This window comes from Phytophthora cinnamomi (assembly GCF_018691715.1).
Source record: "Phytophthora cinnamomi strain GKB4 chromosome Unknown Contig14, whole genome shotgun sequence".
Classification (NCBI taxonomy): Eukaryota; Oomycota; class Peronosporomycetes; order Peronosporales; family Peronosporaceae; genus Phytophthora; species Phytophthora cinnamomi.
The window spans coordinates 2797579-2813985 of NW_027150947.1; the positions used below are offsets into that span (position 1 = coordinate 2797579).

The 16407-nt window shown below is 55.6% G+C and overlaps 8 protein-coding genes across 9 annotated transcripts; 3 read left to right on the forward strand and 5 right to left on the reverse strand.

Moving 5' to 3' along the window:
- Positions 1-4146: 4146 nt before the first annotated feature.
- IUM83_01562 (uncharacterized protein) lies at positions 4147-4362 on the forward strand (the record flags this gene model as incomplete). The annotated part of the gene is made up of 1 exon (XM_067925427.1): positions 4147-4362. The coding sequence occupies one exon, from the start codon at positions 4147-4149 to the stop codon at positions 4360-4362; it is 216 nt and encodes a 71-aa protein (XP_067797098.1).
- A 383-nt stretch (positions 4363-4745) lies between these two features.
- On the reverse strand, positions 4746-7807 carry IUM83_01563 (TFIIF-interacting CTD phosphatase; the record flags this gene model as incomplete). Its single annotated transcript, XM_067925428.1, has 10 exons — positions 4746-4784; positions 4857-5108; positions 5183-5281; positions 5402-5427; positions 5485-5803; positions 5881-6081; positions 6151-6258; positions 6327-6790; positions 6867-6995; positions 7066-7807. The coding sequence occupies 10 exons, from the start codon at positions 7805-7807 to the stop codon at positions 4746-4748; spliced, it is 2379 nt and encodes a 792-aa protein (XP_067797567.1).
- Positions 7808-7964: 157 nt separating this feature from the next.
- Positions 7965-8567, forward strand: IUM83_01564 (uncharacterized protein; the record flags this gene model as incomplete). Its single annotated transcript, XM_067925429.1, has 3 exons — positions 7965-8157; positions 8237-8308; positions 8386-8567. 3 exons carry the CDS (start codon positions 7965-7967, stop codon positions 8565-8567), a joined length of 447 nt encoding a protein of 148 aa, XP_067797095.1.
- Positions 8568-8696: 129 nt separating this feature from the next.
- IUM83_01565 (Histidine kinase) lies at positions 8697-10916 on the reverse strand (the record flags this gene model as incomplete). Of its 2 annotated transcripts, XM_067925431.1 has the most annotated exons (2): positions 8697-9005; positions 9603-10916. In XM_067925431.1, the coding sequence occupies 2 exons, from the start codon at positions 10914-10916 to the stop codon at positions 8697-8699; spliced, it is 1623 nt and encodes a 540-aa protein (XP_067797097.1). The 2 variants fall into 2 exon arrangements, with proteins under 2 accessions (XP_067797097.1, XP_067797096.1); XM_067925430.1 differs by having other exon boundaries at positions 8697-10916.
- Positions 10917-11027: 111 nt separating this feature from the next.
- IUM83_01566 (uncharacterized protein) lies at positions 11028-11456 on the reverse strand (the record flags this gene model as incomplete). The annotated part of the gene is made up of 1 exon (XM_067925432.1): positions 11028-11456. The coding sequence occupies one exon, from the start codon at positions 11454-11456 to the stop codon at positions 11028-11030; it is 429 nt and encodes a 142-aa protein (XP_067797093.1).
- Positions 11457-11794: 338 nt separating this feature from the next.
- IUM83_01567 (Eukaryotic translation initiation factor 3 subunit K) lies at positions 11795-12680 on the forward strand (the record flags this gene model as incomplete). The annotated part of the gene is made up of 3 exons (XM_067925433.1): positions 11795-12121; positions 12226-12454; positions 12547-12680. 3 exons carry the CDS (start codon positions 11795-11797, stop codon positions 12678-12680), a joined length of 690 nt encoding a protein of 229 aa, XP_067797094.1.
- A 291-nt stretch (positions 12681-12971) lies between these two features.
- Positions 12972-14516, reverse strand: IUM83_01568 (U3 small nucleolar RNA-associated protein; the record flags this gene model as incomplete). The annotated part of the gene is made up of 1 exon (XM_067925434.1): positions 12972-14516. The coding sequence occupies one exon, from the start codon at positions 14514-14516 to the stop codon at positions 12972-12974; it is 1545 nt and encodes a 514-aa protein (XP_067797091.1).
- A 378-nt stretch (positions 14517-14894) lies between these two features.
- On the reverse strand, positions 14895-15806 carry IUM83_01569 (Coiled-coil domain-containing protein 37; the record flags this gene model as incomplete). The annotated part of the gene is made up of 1 exon (XM_067925435.1): positions 14895-15806. The coding sequence occupies one exon, from the start codon at positions 15804-15806 to the stop codon at positions 14895-14897; it is 912 nt and encodes a 303-aa protein (XP_067797092.1).
- Positions 15807-16407: the final 601 nt, after the last annotated feature.

The window sequence follows — 16407 nt, forward strand, 5'->3', positions numbered from 1 at the left end:
GCCCGCCAAGCGGCATACTCTGGAAATGGCTAGGCATTACTAGCCATTCCCAGAGTATGCCGCTTGGCGTGCTCACTGCCGTGAGAGGGATATCGCTCTCACGCATTAGGATCTGATAGAATCCGTCCCGTAAGTCGAGAGCACTGTAAACGGTGCTCCCGGCCATCGAATCGATGATAACATCTTTTCGCGGTATCGGCGTCTGCGCCGGTGCCGTCGCATCGTTCAGCTTGTTACACGCATGAACGATGCGCCATCCGTCCTGTGGCTTTTTTACACAGAACGTCGGAGCACTGTGCGGGGACTTTGATTCCCGCACTTGTCCTGCTTTGCGACGACTTTCAAAGAAGTCGTCGATCGCTTTTACTTGTTCTCGAGGCAGTGGCCACTGCCGCGTGACACAGTACTTCGTGCCCGGCACGAGATCAATCTCGTGCTGAATGCCCTTATCCTGCGGAAGCTTCGCAGGAATCTCTTCCGGGAGTACGTCTTTGTACTCCCTCAATAATTCGTAATAGGGACTCGACTTCAGCGAGTCCCAACCTTGTTCCTCGAAGCGCTCTCGCTTCGTCTTCGCACTGAGAGTGTCTTCACTCTCAGTGGTATTTCCCGTGAAGAGCTGTCTCAGCTCTTTGCTCTCGCTCTCCGTTATTTCGCTGTTCGAAAGAACGCAGACCTGCTCGATGCGTCCATCGTGCAAGTCGCTCGTGAAGCGATTCCATCTCATGGCTGGAAGCGAAGACAACTCCGACGCCGTCGTCGGAGGATTAGCGAGTTTCATGTCACGATACTGGAATCCAGTATCGGTGCGCGTCAAGACGCTTAGCGTCTCGACATCCGGCGTCACCGCCTCAGTCTGCCCAGCAGACTGTTCTTGTTGCGTCTCGGTCCCGGACCCTAGACTTGCGCAGCGTTCTGCGCATGCGCCGTCTTCTTGTTGTGCGGAGCCCGGCTCCGCACAGTTGTTCTTTTGGTCCAGGCCCGGCCGTGGACAGTTGTTCGCCGGCGGACCGTGTTCGCGGGCGCGCGGTATCAAGCCCGGCTTGACCGCATGTTCCTTCGTGCAGCCCGGCTGCACGGAAATGTGTTCTTTCGCCGGCAGACCCTGTCTGCGGGCGCGCGATATCAAGCCCGGCTCGATCGCATGGCGCTTCGTCGTGCAGCCCGGCTGCACGACAGCAAGCCAATTGCGTCAGTGCGGTACGTTTGCAACCGTCCGCACTGTTTGCAGCGTCAACTCCTGGAGTTGACACGCCTTCGTCACCTCGACGCCATTCATTGGCGGAGCCCCTCATGACCGAGAGTGCGTCGGCTCCCGGAGCCGACGCGTCGTTGTCGACCTGACCTCTTCGGGTCAGGGACTGTCCCTTACACGCTTGAACGTGGGTACTGGTTCCAGGAACCAACACATTTTTTTCTTCTGACGTCGGCAGCATTGCCGACGTTGGTCTCACTTGTGCGCGCCCTCGCGCACTTCCTGGGCACTCCGGGACAGCAGCATTAAGCGCTGTCTCGACTGGTGAGTCGCGCGCACCTGCTGGCGCGTGCGCTGCGGTAACAGGGCCATCGCTCTCTGTTCCGCAGTCGCGACCGAAGCGCACGAGCGTGCGCTTCTTCCAGTCTACCACCGGATCATGCCGTGCAAGCCACGGCATGCCCACTACCACGTCAAACTTATCGTCCAGGTCCAGGACGATAAAGTGTTCGACAAACACTCGTTGTTTGTACGAGAAGCGCACGTTTACGACGCGCTTCTCGGTCTTTACGATGGCACCTGTTGCCAGTCGTACCTCCAGAAGACTTCGAGGTACATTTACCTCCTCGAAGTCAAGTCTCGGCAGGCTTTGTAGTCGAACAAAGTTGTTCGGCGCGCCTGAATCTACCAAAGCTCGAAGAGAGTCACTCGCTCTCTTCGAGTAAACCTTCAAGATGACTAGGTTTGGCCTGTCATCTTGTTTCTTGCAGTGAGAGCTGGTCTCACTGGGGGCTGCAGTCCTCAGTGTCGCGTGTCCGATGTCGGCACGCGCGACTGCATTACCAGTAGGGCGCCCCGCGCCTACTGGATGTTCGCGTTTTTTGTTGGTCCGCGGCGATGCCTAGCATCGCCACGACGGCCACCTCCAGGGAGCATGGGAGCTGTGCACTCCCGTGCAAAGTGACCGATCCTTCCGCAACGGAAGCATCGCACGTTACCTCCCTGCTGCTGGTAACCAGCAGTTGTTGCGTTCGAGAGGTCCATTGGTTCTGGACCTCCCGTCCTCACTACCGGGCGCGGTTGCGGCCTCGGTACGTTTACATGGAGTTTAGCCTGCCGCAGGCTAAACGCTTCTTGCATGGCAAGAGTGATTGCAGCTTCGAGAGTACTCGGGTACTCTCGGAAGAGATAGGTCTTCACAGGCCCATCTCTAAGTCCCTTCATGAACTTGACGACCTTGGTCGCCTCGTCAATTGGATTGGTCACGATATTTGAGACCAAGTATCGTGCGCGCTGCGCGTAAGCATGAACGTCATGCTTACCATGCTGAAGGTCGAGGAACTCCGCCCTCGACCGGAACTCGTTTTGCGGGGGCTCAAACGCTTGTTTGAGCTCCTCTTTGAATACTTCGTACGTGCTGAAGCACGTAGGATCGAAGAGTCGGCGTCCATACGCCCAACTCCTTGCGCGTCCGCCAAGGCAGGACATGGCGAACGCGACCTTCGACAGCGGGTCGACGATGCGTCGAGCTACAGCCAGGCTCGTCGATTCGCAACTTCAACGTCCGAATCGCATCGACGCAGGTATTCGATATCAGTCATGACTATGATTTCCACCATTTCACTAATGAGGTTGCTAAGATTGGAGCCATTAATGGTGATCTGACTCCTGAGCTTGTTAATGGACTAGTTGACTACCAGACTTGGTCGCTATCTAACCGCATGCTTATAGCTGATGTCAGTCGCCTGACAGAGTGCGATGTACCTCAGTCGATTCAGATTCAGGGTACCAACACTGGCTGTCAAGGTGTAAATCTATTGGTTATTGTGATCAGTGAGCAAGAGCTAATGTTCGATAGACTAACGTGTGAAGTGATCGAATTCTCAACCGCGTAGGTTGTCGATAACATTTTAAGAGACAAAAAAATCTTCTTTTTTGTCTCTTAGTTAAGTTCCTTGAGCAGCTTAGGACATTTCTCAATTACGAATTCACTTTTGCGCAGCCAGTCGATGTAATTTGGATCCATTCGACTGATCTGCTTGAGAGTCTTACCCTTGTATTTACCCCATGGCATCACATACGAGTTATCATTATTAAGAAACTTGGAGTGAAGGAATATCTTGATGTCCTCACTAATGTTAAGATTGGGTTGATTATGCATCCATCGACAATAGCCGGGATCGGAAGAATATCCTTCCTCAATAGGCTTGTTCTTGTATTTTCCAAAAGTAAGTTCGAACGACATGTTATCAGTTGGGGTATCTATATACATAGCCTACTTAATTTTTTGAGAAAAAATAAATTAATTCGGAAATCATGAGAAATCCAGTGAAAGTTAGAATTAGTTAAAACCACCAAGCCCTTTACCAGTAGCAATCCACGATCTAATTGTCTATGGTTCAGGCATCATCTTTACCCATGTTTTATGCTTAGGGAATGAACAGTGATGAGCATAATTCCAACGCTTAGTAGCGTTTCCACAAGGACACAAAATCTCTTCATGATTGTCGCTGTCGAATATAGTCATGATCATTTCCTCTGCTGTATCAACATTCATTTCTGGTTCTGGATATTTAGAGATAGGATGAACGTAGCATCGATCTAAAGTTTTGGACTTCGGACATTGTCTTCCATTTTTCATAATGTAATTGCACATGGTTATGGTCATTGTTTGGATCGGATATGATATAGGCTTTATATAATTAAGATTCTTGTATCAGGATCATTTGACCTTCTATATTAAAAATCTTGCTTTGTATTCCAACAGCCCAGCGGTTCTAAAACTATCCTAATATCGAAAAGTCGTGGCTCTCTTGCGTCGTTGAAATCGCTGCTGTCCCGAAAGAAGGTTTCAGGAATGTTCTCGGTGGTAAATTACGGTAAGGAAAAAAATTGCCGGCGTAATGTTCTAAGTACATGTATTACTACTGACGAGGCCACGGGACGGCGTGCTGGAGCTGGAGGCGCTGGCGGCCCACAAGGACGAGCGCATCGCCGAGGGTGCCAGGCAGATCCGCACGCTGCAGCAGCAGATCACAGGGCTCGACACCGAGAAGGAAGAGCGGCTCGCCGAGCAGGACAAGCTGCAGAAGCAGGTGGAGGCGCTGCAGCAATGCATCAGTGAGCTCAGCGCCATCATCGCCAGCAAAGACGTGCAGCTGGAGTAGGCCAACGCACCCTACGACACGCTGCTGCAAAACGTCCGGCAGCTGGCCGAGGAGGGGTAGACGCTCTCAGCTCGGGGCGGGGCTGCCTGCAGTACGTACTTATTGGTCGTTCAAGTCGTCAAGGGGGGGTTCTAGTAATCAAGCAAGCGCTCGTTCGTTCGTTCACTTTTGGGTTGGAACGGTGGCGGAGGATTTACCGTGGAGTGGTGATGAAGAGCGCACCCCGTTGCGGCGCGTAGTGCACTATGGTATCGTGTTCTCGAGGTCAACACGTTAGCGGCGCCGTACAGCTGAGATTCAGTTGGCCTGTTCTCGGGGTGGCTTATTTTCTTCTCGTCCCCAGCAACATGCCGCAACATTTCGGATCGAATTCCGTCATGTCTTCATAGATCCCCGAGGATATCGGCTTCGAGGTCGTCCAGCTGCTTAAACAATGAAAGAGTAAGCATCGTCGACATATAGAGCTGAAGATATGCACGTCATCACAAGCCCACCTCTTCCTCCTCCTCCTCCTCTGCGTTTTCGGTCTCGCCATTTTGCTGCTCTGACGGAGTTACCCGCATTCGCTTTTCTCCCGACTCTGCTGTCTCGCCAGCCGACTCGTGAGCCCGTTTGGTACTGTCACTCTTGGTTCGACGGGAGAAAAGTTGGTCCTTAACGTCTGTTGAAGATTGCTTCCTCTTCTCCTCCTCCTTGCTTTCGCGTTCCTCCGCTTCAATGAGTCGCAAGAAGGCATCGTCCACATCCTAGCGATCACATGGTAAAAACAAAACGTTAGCCAAACCGATTGTCGTAGACAGTAATTAAGACAATATGCTACCTTGGGTGGAGAAGCTGAACGTTGCGGCGTTTTCTTTGCCTCTTCGAGTTTTTTCGCCTTGACACTGGCACGAGGTGGGTCACGCTTCGTTGCTTTGATCTTCGACAGGAAATCAAATGTTCCCCCAGTTGCCACTACACCAGTTGCAACAGCTCCGGTAGCAATAGTACGAGGACGACTACCGCTAGAGGGCCTGCGAACTACTCGCGATCGCCTCACCATTTTCGGCTTCTGCACTGTACCGTCTTCACTAGGAGGGTTACCGGAGTCGTCAATAACCGTTGCAAACGTGACTTGCTTACCCGGTTTTGCGTCTCCGGGTCCTCTCTTGACTAGGATGCTGGCAACCGCCTTTCCTTCAGAAGCGGCGACAGGAGCTTGAGGTGGTTGGGCGACATCGGCGTTAACTTTGTCATCGGCTGACGGGGCGTTTGATTCAGAGGGTTCATCCGTTTGGGATGACGGGGTAGCACCTTCTGGTTGCTTTTCAGGTTCTGGTTTTTTGTGTTTAGCTTTCCACTGATCCGCGAGGAAATCTTGCTCGGGAACTCGAGACCAAGAGCGAGCGCACTTAAGGATCCAGTCAGGAGTCACGATTAGCACACCAGGTATCTTCTTCGCCTGCATCCACGACAGTGCATTTAGATCAGCAACTACACCAACACGTTACGAAGCTTAGAGCGCAGCAACCAACTTACCTGAACGTGTTTTTGAGTTCCTAACCGCTCCGGGTGGATCACAAGGTGTGTGAGTGGAAAGTTGTTAAGCGTCATGCTCGGAGTTGCCCCCAAATCTACCGCCAGACGCCACAGGTAGTGAGACTCGTGGCTCTGGGGGCCAACGATGGGGAATACGCCGCTGAAAACAATACTGCAACCCTGCAAGATCGATCGTTTTTGCTGTACGACACCACAATGTTAGCTACGTGATAAGTAGCACCCCATGCGTCAGCTCGTTGAACAACTTACCTCGCTCAAAATTGCCTTCACGTCGCGGCCGTTGCCAGCCATCTGCTCCTCGGCAGTTGTACCTCTCATACCAGTTTCGTGACCCGCGTAAAAAGCTTCATGGACATGCTAAATAATAGAAACGTTAGGAAGACTTGCCAGAATCCAACGCATTCACGAAAGTATTGAATGCGTACCTTCAGAACTGTTGTAGAGTGTGCAAGATGTCTGTCTTCACCGGCTTCGGAGTCTGAGTCATCCAGACCTGCCACACCACGACCTGATGCATTGTTGATCTCGGATGTGCACTTGAAGTAGTGATACGGCTCGATTAGGAAAACGTTCCCTTCGTTTTCCTTCCATACGTCGATCCGGTCGTCAAGAACAAGGATCATCGAGTCATCACACGACGGGAAAAGGAGCTTCAGCGACTTGTGAAGCATGTCTGGTGTGTCTGTGCGCGCCACAATTCGGTTTTTGAAGTATGACTCATCGGGATCGATGATCTTGACAATCTGCTCTGCGTACAGCCGTGTACCGTGCGTATAGATGAAAAGGTCGTACAAAGCCGACAGTTCGGTTAGGAACTCGGTAAGCCCTGGTCGAAGTTTCACCACGTGTTGTTGCGCGAGTCCCGGAATAAAGAAAAAGTAAATATCGTCTACACGCACCGAGATTAACATCGTTAGCCCGTCTCACACGATGGCATCCGCAATGTTCGTTGCACAGCGCCCTACCTGACTTCGTGATCTCTCCTACAACATCGTCAACACGCACTGCATGCAGCAGCGTGTGGTCCAAATCTAGCACCAGCGACAGCTTCTTCGCACCAAGCTGTCGGCGGATGTTATCCGAGTCGAACTTTTCTAGTACCACGAACAATGCAAAAAGTCAGCCCACCAAACTCCCGCATCACTCACCACCACCTCAACGTACTCGCTTCCTCGACATTCAACCGGATCACCTGTCCATGGGAGACGACGTTGACACTCTCCATGTCTTCGTTCTCCTCGTCGTCCTCCACCACCGCCAGGCACATCAAGCACGTGCGTCCGTTGCGCACCGGGTGGATGCAGTACTCCACGAAGGCCACCGTCCTCACGGCAGCGTCCTTATCATCTCCCATCAGCTCGTCCGACTGCTCCTTGGTCAAAATGTACAGCCGCCCCTTGCACGGCGCCTGCATGGGTCTCTGGTTGCCCAGCTCCAGCCTCCCGGCAGTGCCGAGCCTCTGGCCGGCGTCCACCTCGGCCCCAGCAGCCACCACCCAGTCGATGGAGTCCCACAGCGCAGCGTCGCACTGCACGCCCTTGCGGCGGATGTGGGAGCGGTCCTCCTGCTCCTGCTGCTGCTGCTCGTCCTTCTTGGCGTCCCTCTTCACCTGCTTCACGTCCCCAGAGGGCGCAGGCGCCGCCTCGACCTGCTCCAGCTCCTGCTTCTTGGCTTTCTCCTCCGTCTTGACGCCGTTGGGCGCCGTCTCCTCCGCCTTGACGCGGCCGTTCTCCTGCTTGACGTTTTGGGTCTCCTGCGCCTCCGTCTTCACGCGGGACGCGCCATCCGCCTCCGCCTTCACGCCGTCCTTGTTCTCGTCCGCCTCCAGCTTCACTTGCATCTCGTCCGCGGCCTCCTCCGCCTTGACGCTCGCCGCGTCCTCGCGCTTCACGCCGTTCGCCGCCATGGCAAGTGTGGATTGGAGCAAATTCGACACGGCGCAGTATTCGGGCGGGTGGAGGTGGGGTGAAGCACCATACAAAAAGCAAGTGAGATGACCCCCTCTTATTAGAGGGCGGGGATCGCGAAACGACGCGAGCAGGTACTAGTTGCAGTTGTTGAAGATGCCGCCGGCGCTTGAAGCCAAGGACGGAGGCGTCGAGGCCACGAGAGGACCCGAGCGCGTAGACAAAGTGTGGGATGAGCAGGTGGACGGCGCGTGGGCTCCGGGCAAGGCGCCCGTGAGTCTGCTCATGACGCTGCTCAAGTGCGTCCAGGAGAGGGACAGTGTCGAGGCGGAGAGGGCTGCCCGTGAAAGTAAGAGAGCAATGTGCTGTAGCTGGCACTAAACTGGGTAGAAGAAGAGTGAAGTTGGCTAACTATCTTCGTCATGCAGTTCTGGAGGTGGAGCCCAACAACCGCCTCGTGCAGGATCTGCTGGACGCCATGAAGCAGCACGACGCAATGGGTTGGTCGTGGCACAAGTTTAACATGAACAGCAGTTGGTCTCGAAGGCTGACGTTCTGGTTTGTTGCATTCATGCAGAAGCTGCTGCTGAGGCGGAGGAGGGAAGTTCCGGTGAAGAGGAGGACGACGACGAGGGAGACGAAGATGATGAAGATGAAGACGACGAGGATAGCTCAGAAGATGAAGAAGACGAGGAGCAACCCGACAGCAACGAAGTCAAAGAGCACGACTCTGACGCGAAGAACAACGATGGAGATTAATGCAGTAAGCAGCAAAAAGAGTGTGCACACTACGCTACCGCCTTGACGACCGGACATGGCTCCTACTATCCTATCCTACAGTTCAGTTCATATTTCTCGCATTGCCTCCGAGCACGAAAGGAGGTCTGCTTATGCAAACATCAAAACCATTGCGACTGCCGTCACGCAGGCAATTAGCGGGCCACACCATCGCCCCCACCATACTCGGCCAATCCCGCAGAGGAAACTGCTTTCGCCATCGGAGCAGTGTTGCTTCTCAAACAACGACGACCTATCCGCGCGATCGATCTTTTTCTGCTTCTTGTTGCGAGCATCTGCGGCGGCAGCAGCAGCTAGTCGGTCTTTAATGACCGTCAACTCGTTTGAGTTCTGTGCCGTGGGGAACGATTCGATCTCTTCCACGACCTTTGAGGCCTCCTCAACCATTCCCAGCCTGATCTGTACCACGCAAAGTCCAACCAGCGCTTCGCACAAACGATCACTGTTCGAGTCTTCAGCACGGCGCAGCAGCTCCACACTCTCCTCCAGAATTACTTTAGCCCCCGCAATATCCCCTCGCGCAGCTTTCCATCGACCGAACACTGGCAGCAACAGCGCTAGTTTAGCGGTCGAAGCTGGTTCGTTCGTGACCTTGCTGTCACGTAGTACGTCAGCCGTATTCTCAAGGAGCTTGCGATCATCGTCGCCAAACTCTAGTTCGTTTCCGCCCTCAAAAATATCCACCAGTCTGCACAATACCTTTGCGCGTAGTTGCTGCCTGCAACATGGATCAGCACCACCAGGAAGCTCTAAATCCCGTAAGAGCTTTACAAGCAAAGCCCTCGCTTCTTGTTGCCTGGTAGAGCTAAGGCTCACCAGTAAATCCACCTTGAACAGAGCGAGCTTTGTAAAGCTCGTAGCTTCCGACGTTGAGAGTTTCCCAACACTTACGCAATCAACCAGTGCCAATGCGCGCATAAGCGCAGAGCAACCTTCTTCACTTTCGGTGTCTCCCTTAGCTTTCAAGAAACAAACGAGGACTTCTGCTGCTCGTACGTGACCACAAATCAGGCGTTTGCTCTCAAATAATTCGAGAGTCTGCCAAAGTTGTGCTTCTCGGAGTGACCCCTTGAAGGTAGAACTTTCGGCTGCCGAATTGTTCAATTCTGGGTCAAGAAGGTCCAGTCTTGCCAGCATCAGCTTCTCGAGTAGCTCCTCCGAAGGGGTAGTGTCGGTGTCCTCCTCAGCCAACGGAATAGTAGCATCCAGTATCTCCATCGCCTTTTCAGCTTTGCTGTTTTTCAGGTAGGCCTTGCTTAGCCAGAATGCACAATTTAACGCGACGTCCAATTGGTTTGGTTCCTTTCGCGCCGCATTGTATCCCTTCTCCAGGTGCTCCTCAGCCTGAGGGCATCTCCCCATAGTGTAACAAATGCGCCCAGCATTCAGAAACATCATAGCCTCACGATCTTTCCGCTCCGGGCACAGCGGGAACAACTTCACTTGGTCTTCAATCACCGACAACGCGGAGCTGTAGTCCCGTTTGCGCGAATAGCATCCAGCAAGACTGTCCAGGATATCGAACATCCTCTCGTTTTGCGCCGCAGTGGGTTTACCACCACAGCGAGTCAGCAGCATGGTGCGCTTGTAGTGTTCAATGGCCTTGGCATCGTCCTTCATCTTGACGTAGATCGCCGCGAGGTTTCCATGGATCAGCCCCGTGAGCTCCGTCTTCTGCAGCAGTTGGCTCTCCCTCAGCGCGCTCACGCACGCTTCCACCGCGGACTTGTAGTTGCCCGCCTGGAAGAACTTCATGGACGTGGCGAGGCACTGCTTGACCTTCTGCTCGGCCAGCAGCGCCGCCTGCAGCTCCTTGTAGTCGCTTTGAATGGCTTCGTCCTCCGGGTTGAGCTCCATGGCCCGTCGGAAGTCCTGCTGGGCCGGCAGGAAAGTGCCCAGCTTCATGTAGGCGAAGCCCCGGAAGTAGAACGCGCGCGCGAGCACCTGGTCCTGGCGCTGCTGCTCGTCGCGCCGCGGTTGCGCCGCGCCTTCGGCCTCCTTGAGCTCCGCCAGCACGGCGAAGGTCTCGGCCGCCTCGGACACGACGCCGCCCCAGCGCTTGGCCTTGCTGAGCGCCGCCAGCGCGTTCATGTGGCAGGAGACGACCAGCTCCTTCTGCCGCAGCAGCGCCACCTGCGAGCGCGTGAGGTGCATGAGCAGCTCCCGGTACAGCGTCAGCGCCTTGTCGAGCTGGTTGGCGAGCAGCAGCTCGTCCGCCTGGCGCTTCATGCCCAGCGTCACGGCCTGCAGGCGCTCCACATCCACGTCCAGGTCGTCCTCGTCCGTCACGTCCCCGCTCTTGCTCGCCATCGTCGTGGGAATGTACCGCCGATACACGAAGTGGTGAATGTGGCGACGGTGAAAAGCGTGGAAAAATTATGTGACGCTGGTGTGCATAGTGAAATCCAGTGCAATTAGTTCTTATTTTCCTGAGACCGGCCTCCTTTCGGCAGCTGAGCTCGTTGCTGGTCTCGACGGTGTTGGGGTCAGAGCTGCTGCTGCTGCGGATTGCTGGTGTTGTCGCTGGCGGCGAATATCCAGCCGATGCGCGGCCTCCTCGATCTTCTGGAAGCCGCCTGTGCGCACGTTCAAGTCATCGCAGCGTCGAAGCACCACGACGGCGGATTTGGAGTGGGCAAGTTTGGCCGGTGACGTCGCCAGGGCTGCTTCGTGGCGCCGGTCGTGGGACAAAGCTGAATGCTGCTTCGTCTTTCTCTTGGTGGTGCTGCAGCTGCCGACCAAGCAGCGATCGCCGCTGTCGCCGTCGCCGTCGTCATCCTGGTTGGATCGCAGGCGCTCCGGGACGCAGACCGCGGGCGAGCGCAGCTTCGACCGCTTGGTCTTGCCCATGGACGCGCCCGGCGCACGACAAAGCAGCGCCGATCGATCGCCGCAATCCATCGACCGGACGCTCGCGAACAGCTCCGAGATCGTAGCGCGACAACAGCCAGACAGCAACGGTTGAACCTGTAACGTGTGTAGCCATGTGATGGCTCTATTTAAGGCCTTTAACGGTCTGTGATTGGTTGTAATCCCAGTATGCAGACTGGGCTAGGGTTGCCGTTCTGCCACATCAAATCCCCCGCGTATGCCGATTTCGAACCTTTGAAATCACATAATCGACGCCTCCCAACCAATCGAGCGGAAGGGAGAGCGCATTACCGTACAGCAGCGCTGTGGAGCGAATCATGCCGGCCTTCCAGCAGCAGACGATCGTGGACTTCGTGACGGCGCAGGGCGCCTCAGCCACGCAGCAGCAGCTGCAGGCCGTGCACAACGGCCGCGGCTTCTGCGAGCAGGCCAGCGTGCAGGTCCTGGAGACGTACCTGGCCGAGCAGGTCAAGAACTCGACCGTGGACATCGACGCCAACCTGGCGCTGCTCAAGCTGTACCAGGTGTATCCGGCCACGGCCAACGCTGAGAACGTGGCCACGGTGCTCGTCAAGGGCGTCATGGCGCTGCCCTCCACCTTCTTCACTGGCGCGTCCACCATGGTCCCTGAGAGCGTCCGCGAGGTGCGACACGTTCCCAGCCACAGACTCGATTGACGTTGATTTTTTTATTTTTATTTGTTTTTCTAACAGAACTTTGTGTGCATGTTTATTGTTCTGATTTACAGGATGCCAACGTGACGGCGGTGCTGCACGCCGGCTTCCTGCTGCAGTCGTGCCTGTTCGAGGACTTCTGGAAGGAGAACGTGGCCTTCGCCGAGAAGGTGCCTGGTTACCTGGAGTCGGTGCGTGCGTACATCCTGATGGCCATCAGCCGCAGCCACAGCGCCATCTCCACGGGCGTCCTGAAGACCAAGCTCAACGTGTCTGACAAGGAGGTGGCCGACATCGTCGCTGGTACGTGGCAGTGTGTGATCCCGGGATGTTGAAGCTGAAGCTGTATCTAACTCATTTCGGTGTCGCTTTGATTTTTTATCCCTTTGCTACAGCCGAGAAGTGGACTGTTGCGGCTGACCTGATCCACATCAACCCCAACGAGGACAACCAGATGCAGGCCAAGAAGGTCCAGGAGAACATCGAGTTCGAGGACGTGCTCAAGGTCATCCACACCCTTTCTAGATAGATTTGTTGTTAAAGGAGGTGGAGGTTGGCAACCGGAGGAGCGGAACTAGCAAATAGCGAAGGACCATGGAGGAAGGAATCGAGTCGAGTTGACGCGCACCGTGCGTTGCACTGCAGGTGAATGGACGGGCGTGCAGCCCTTTTGCACATTCTTCTTCAGTGTTTCATTGTGCCCTCCACGGGAAAAATACATTTGCGTGAAACACAGAGTGAGCAACTTCGTCAACCATCGTTGAGCACACAAAAGGGAATCTATAAAATGGAGCCGTTAGCATCGTATTTGTCTTCTAATCTAACTGCTGGCATCCACTCCAACGGTGCCGTTGGACTGAGCAGCCATGACCGAGTCCATCATGCCCACCACGCCCAGCACCTGCTTCTGCACACGGAGCTCCTCGTTCAGCTTCTCACGCAACTTCACGAACAAACTGTCGATAAGCATGGACTGGCTCAGCTTCGGCGCGTACAGGTCACACACAATGGTGCACACGTGGATGAGAAGCGAAGCGTACTTGGGGTCCGTCACGTATTTGATGAGGAAAGCCAGGAGCGGCTCAAGTGTTTCCTCGTCGCGTCCTCCAAGGGCACGCTTGAGTCCGACACGAAGACGCAGCTCCTCAAGCATACTAGCTACAACGACCGGCGACCGCGTGTCCAAAGCCTCGTTCAACGCTTTCTTGTAGTCGAACTTCCGCAGAGCGCGATCGTACGGCTGAATACGCTTGTGACGTGTAGTAGCCACGGTGTAATCGGCGGGCGCAGGCTGCGCATTCTTGCCACGCAGGAAGTACTTGTAGCTGCCGCCACGAATGATCGCCTGGCGGTTCTTGGCGTCGTTCTGCTCTGCTCTCTTCACAGTACGTCGACGAACAGCAAGGGTGCCGTCCACCGTTCCTGCGAAAAGGTGCGAGTTGGACGGGGACATGCCGAAGGCCAGCACACCGCTCTTGTACTTGAATCCGTGCGCCAGCTCGTACGTCTTCAGGTCGTAAATCTTAAGGTGTCCATCCAGCGATCCCGACATGAGACGCGTGCCACTGCCATCGAGGCCCAGGCTCGTGATCGTCTTCTGGTGGCTCGAGAACGAGTGCAGCAGACGTCCGCCGCTGAGAATGTCCCACACCTTGATCGAGTTACCACCGGCCGAGAGCAGCAGACTGCCTCCAGGCATGATCATACACGTCTCCACGGGGGCGCCGTGGTCCAGGCTCATGGTACTCTTGGACACAGTCTGGTCGGACGCGCGCAGGTCCCAGAGCTTGACGGTGTGGTCGTACGAGCCAGTAGCCCACACGTTGTGCGACGATGGGTTGGCGGCCGATGAACGCACGTAGTCGCTGTGCTCGCCCAGCAGCGCAAGCGGCTTGCCCGTGGGCAGGTCCCAGTAGCGGGACGTCTTGTCATCGGAGCACGAGAGCACGTGCACATTGTCGGCCGAGAAGCGGGTGCTGCGGATGGCGCCCGCGTGGCCTTTGAAGGACCGCAGAATTGCACGCGTGTTAATGTCCAGCACCTGCACGTAGGGCGCCTCTCCGCCGGCCACCAGCAGCTTGCCGTCCGAGCGGAAGGTGCCCGAGTACACGACGTCGCGGAAGCGGCTGAAGCTCTTGACGATCTCGTTGGTGGTCGTGCTGTACAGGTGGATGCGCGTGGAGGACGTGATGGCCACCTGGTGCGGCGCCACGGGCGACACGTCGATGTGCGTGACGGGTCCGACCTGCTGCAGCTCCTGCGGCGCGTGGAACTTCTTCCAGTACGTGTTCTCGGCCGTCTCCACCTCGGTCGTGGCCGGGAACTGCTTGAGCACCAGGCGCTTGAACTCGCCGCTGGTCGCCATGGTGGGTGCAATCGCTGGACGCTCGGAACCTGTGCGCGGCGCGGCCTGGAGCTACTTGGCGCGGCGGAATGCTGCAACTGGAGCGGAGCGGTGTTTGCCAGCCAGCCAACGCGACTACTTTTGGTGTACCGGTGGTGTGGCAGAATATTTCGGATAGGCGGACAACATTTTTTGGGACGAAACGGAAATATTGTTGGGAACGATAGCTCACGTCGTCATTCGTATTGTTGCCATCAAATGCATGGATAACCCTGCAGATACGTAGTCATTTTGCAAACTGTATAATAGCTTCAGATTGATACGAAGCGCCTCAACGCGTTAAGTACATTAGTTGAAAACACGAACGAATTGAGTTCTGCTTACCCCAATCAGTTCTGCTTACACCTTCGTCAGACGTTCCCGCTCATCATTTGAATAGGTCTTGGAGCGACGCGCGAAGCACGCCATCGCAACGATAGCGGCAGCAGCAATGGCCACCAGCAGCCCAGCCGTCGCGATGGTGCCGCTCCAGTCGATAGCCACGTCCAGGAAAATGTTGCGGCAGTGGCCGTACGGCGAGCCGTTGTAGATTTCGCCCGCCTTGCCCGTCGCGAGGAACGAGGCGCACCAGGTGCCGGTCACGCCGTTGCGCGGGCACTTGTCGTTGGCCCAGTCGAGGATCTTGTCGTACTTGGCGTACGTGGTCGACATGTTACAGGCGTCGCACACCGTCGACAGTCCGTCCACCGAGATGGCCGAGCTCTGGAGATCGTTGCAAACCGACACAACGCCCGAGGTGTTGGGCAGCAGGCTCACCAGCGTGGTCGAGGCGTTGGGGAAGAAGGTCTCGTAGGCCTCCTTCGCGGTGGCATTGTTGCAGTAGTAGTAGCCCTCGGCGTAGCAGTAGACCTGGTTGAATGTCTCGGCCAGCTTGGTCTCCTGGTCTTCGGCGGGGAAGGTAGCGGCCTCCCAGTCCTTCATCTTTGACTTGAACGTAAAGGCCGTGCCGGCGAGCACGCCGAAGGCCGACATGGCGATGATCATGACGACCGAGTACAGCAGAAGCAGCACGCGATTCTGCACGATGGCGCCCACGATGCCCACCACAGCCAGCGCGATGGCACCGATGCCCAGCATGCGCAGCATGGTGGTGGCCGTGTTGGCAGCGGATTCGTAGTCCGTGTCTGTGAGCGCGTCGGCCCAGCCACTGCTCTCGAGCGACGAGCTGAAGCGCATGAGCATGGCGCCGGCCACCAGGAAGCCGATGTTCACCAGCACCATGAGCACGCCGGCGGTGGTCATGCGAGCCATGGTCGTCCAGCTAATAGGAATGTATCGATCGATGGAGCGAGCTGTCGGAAAGGAGAATGATTTACCGCCATGTACTGTAGAGTCGGCTAGGGCTCAGCCTGGTCGATCCCAGCTGTATCCACAGCTGTATCTTGCGGGCAGCAAAAGCAAATAAATAACACAAATTAAAACAAATACGAGCACCAGCCAATCAGAGGCGATATGATACCCTATTTCAGCGAATCAACGGGCTTCAATGTCCTGCAGGCATATGGGAAGCTTGGCCGTCTGATACACTTGGCAAAGATGACATTTGAGGCGCGTCGGTCAACAACTTCATGGTGGAGCTCCAGGAGTCGGTGGCATGTTGCATGCCGCATCAAGCTCACCCATATTTCCATGTAAATGTACGCCAGCTCGCCGCTTCAGCGCTGAGAGTCTTCGGTTGATCGATCGCAACGGTCAGTTGTCACTGCGTTGTTGCAGCGTAGGGTTTTCTCGCTCTCTCGCAATGACTATCCATGACAGCAGCAATTGGCAGAGCCCTGGAGCGAGCGAGCCAGCACTGCGCCGACGTCCATGCGATCGCGCCGCAGCCCTCGCGGCGTTTTTTCCAACATCT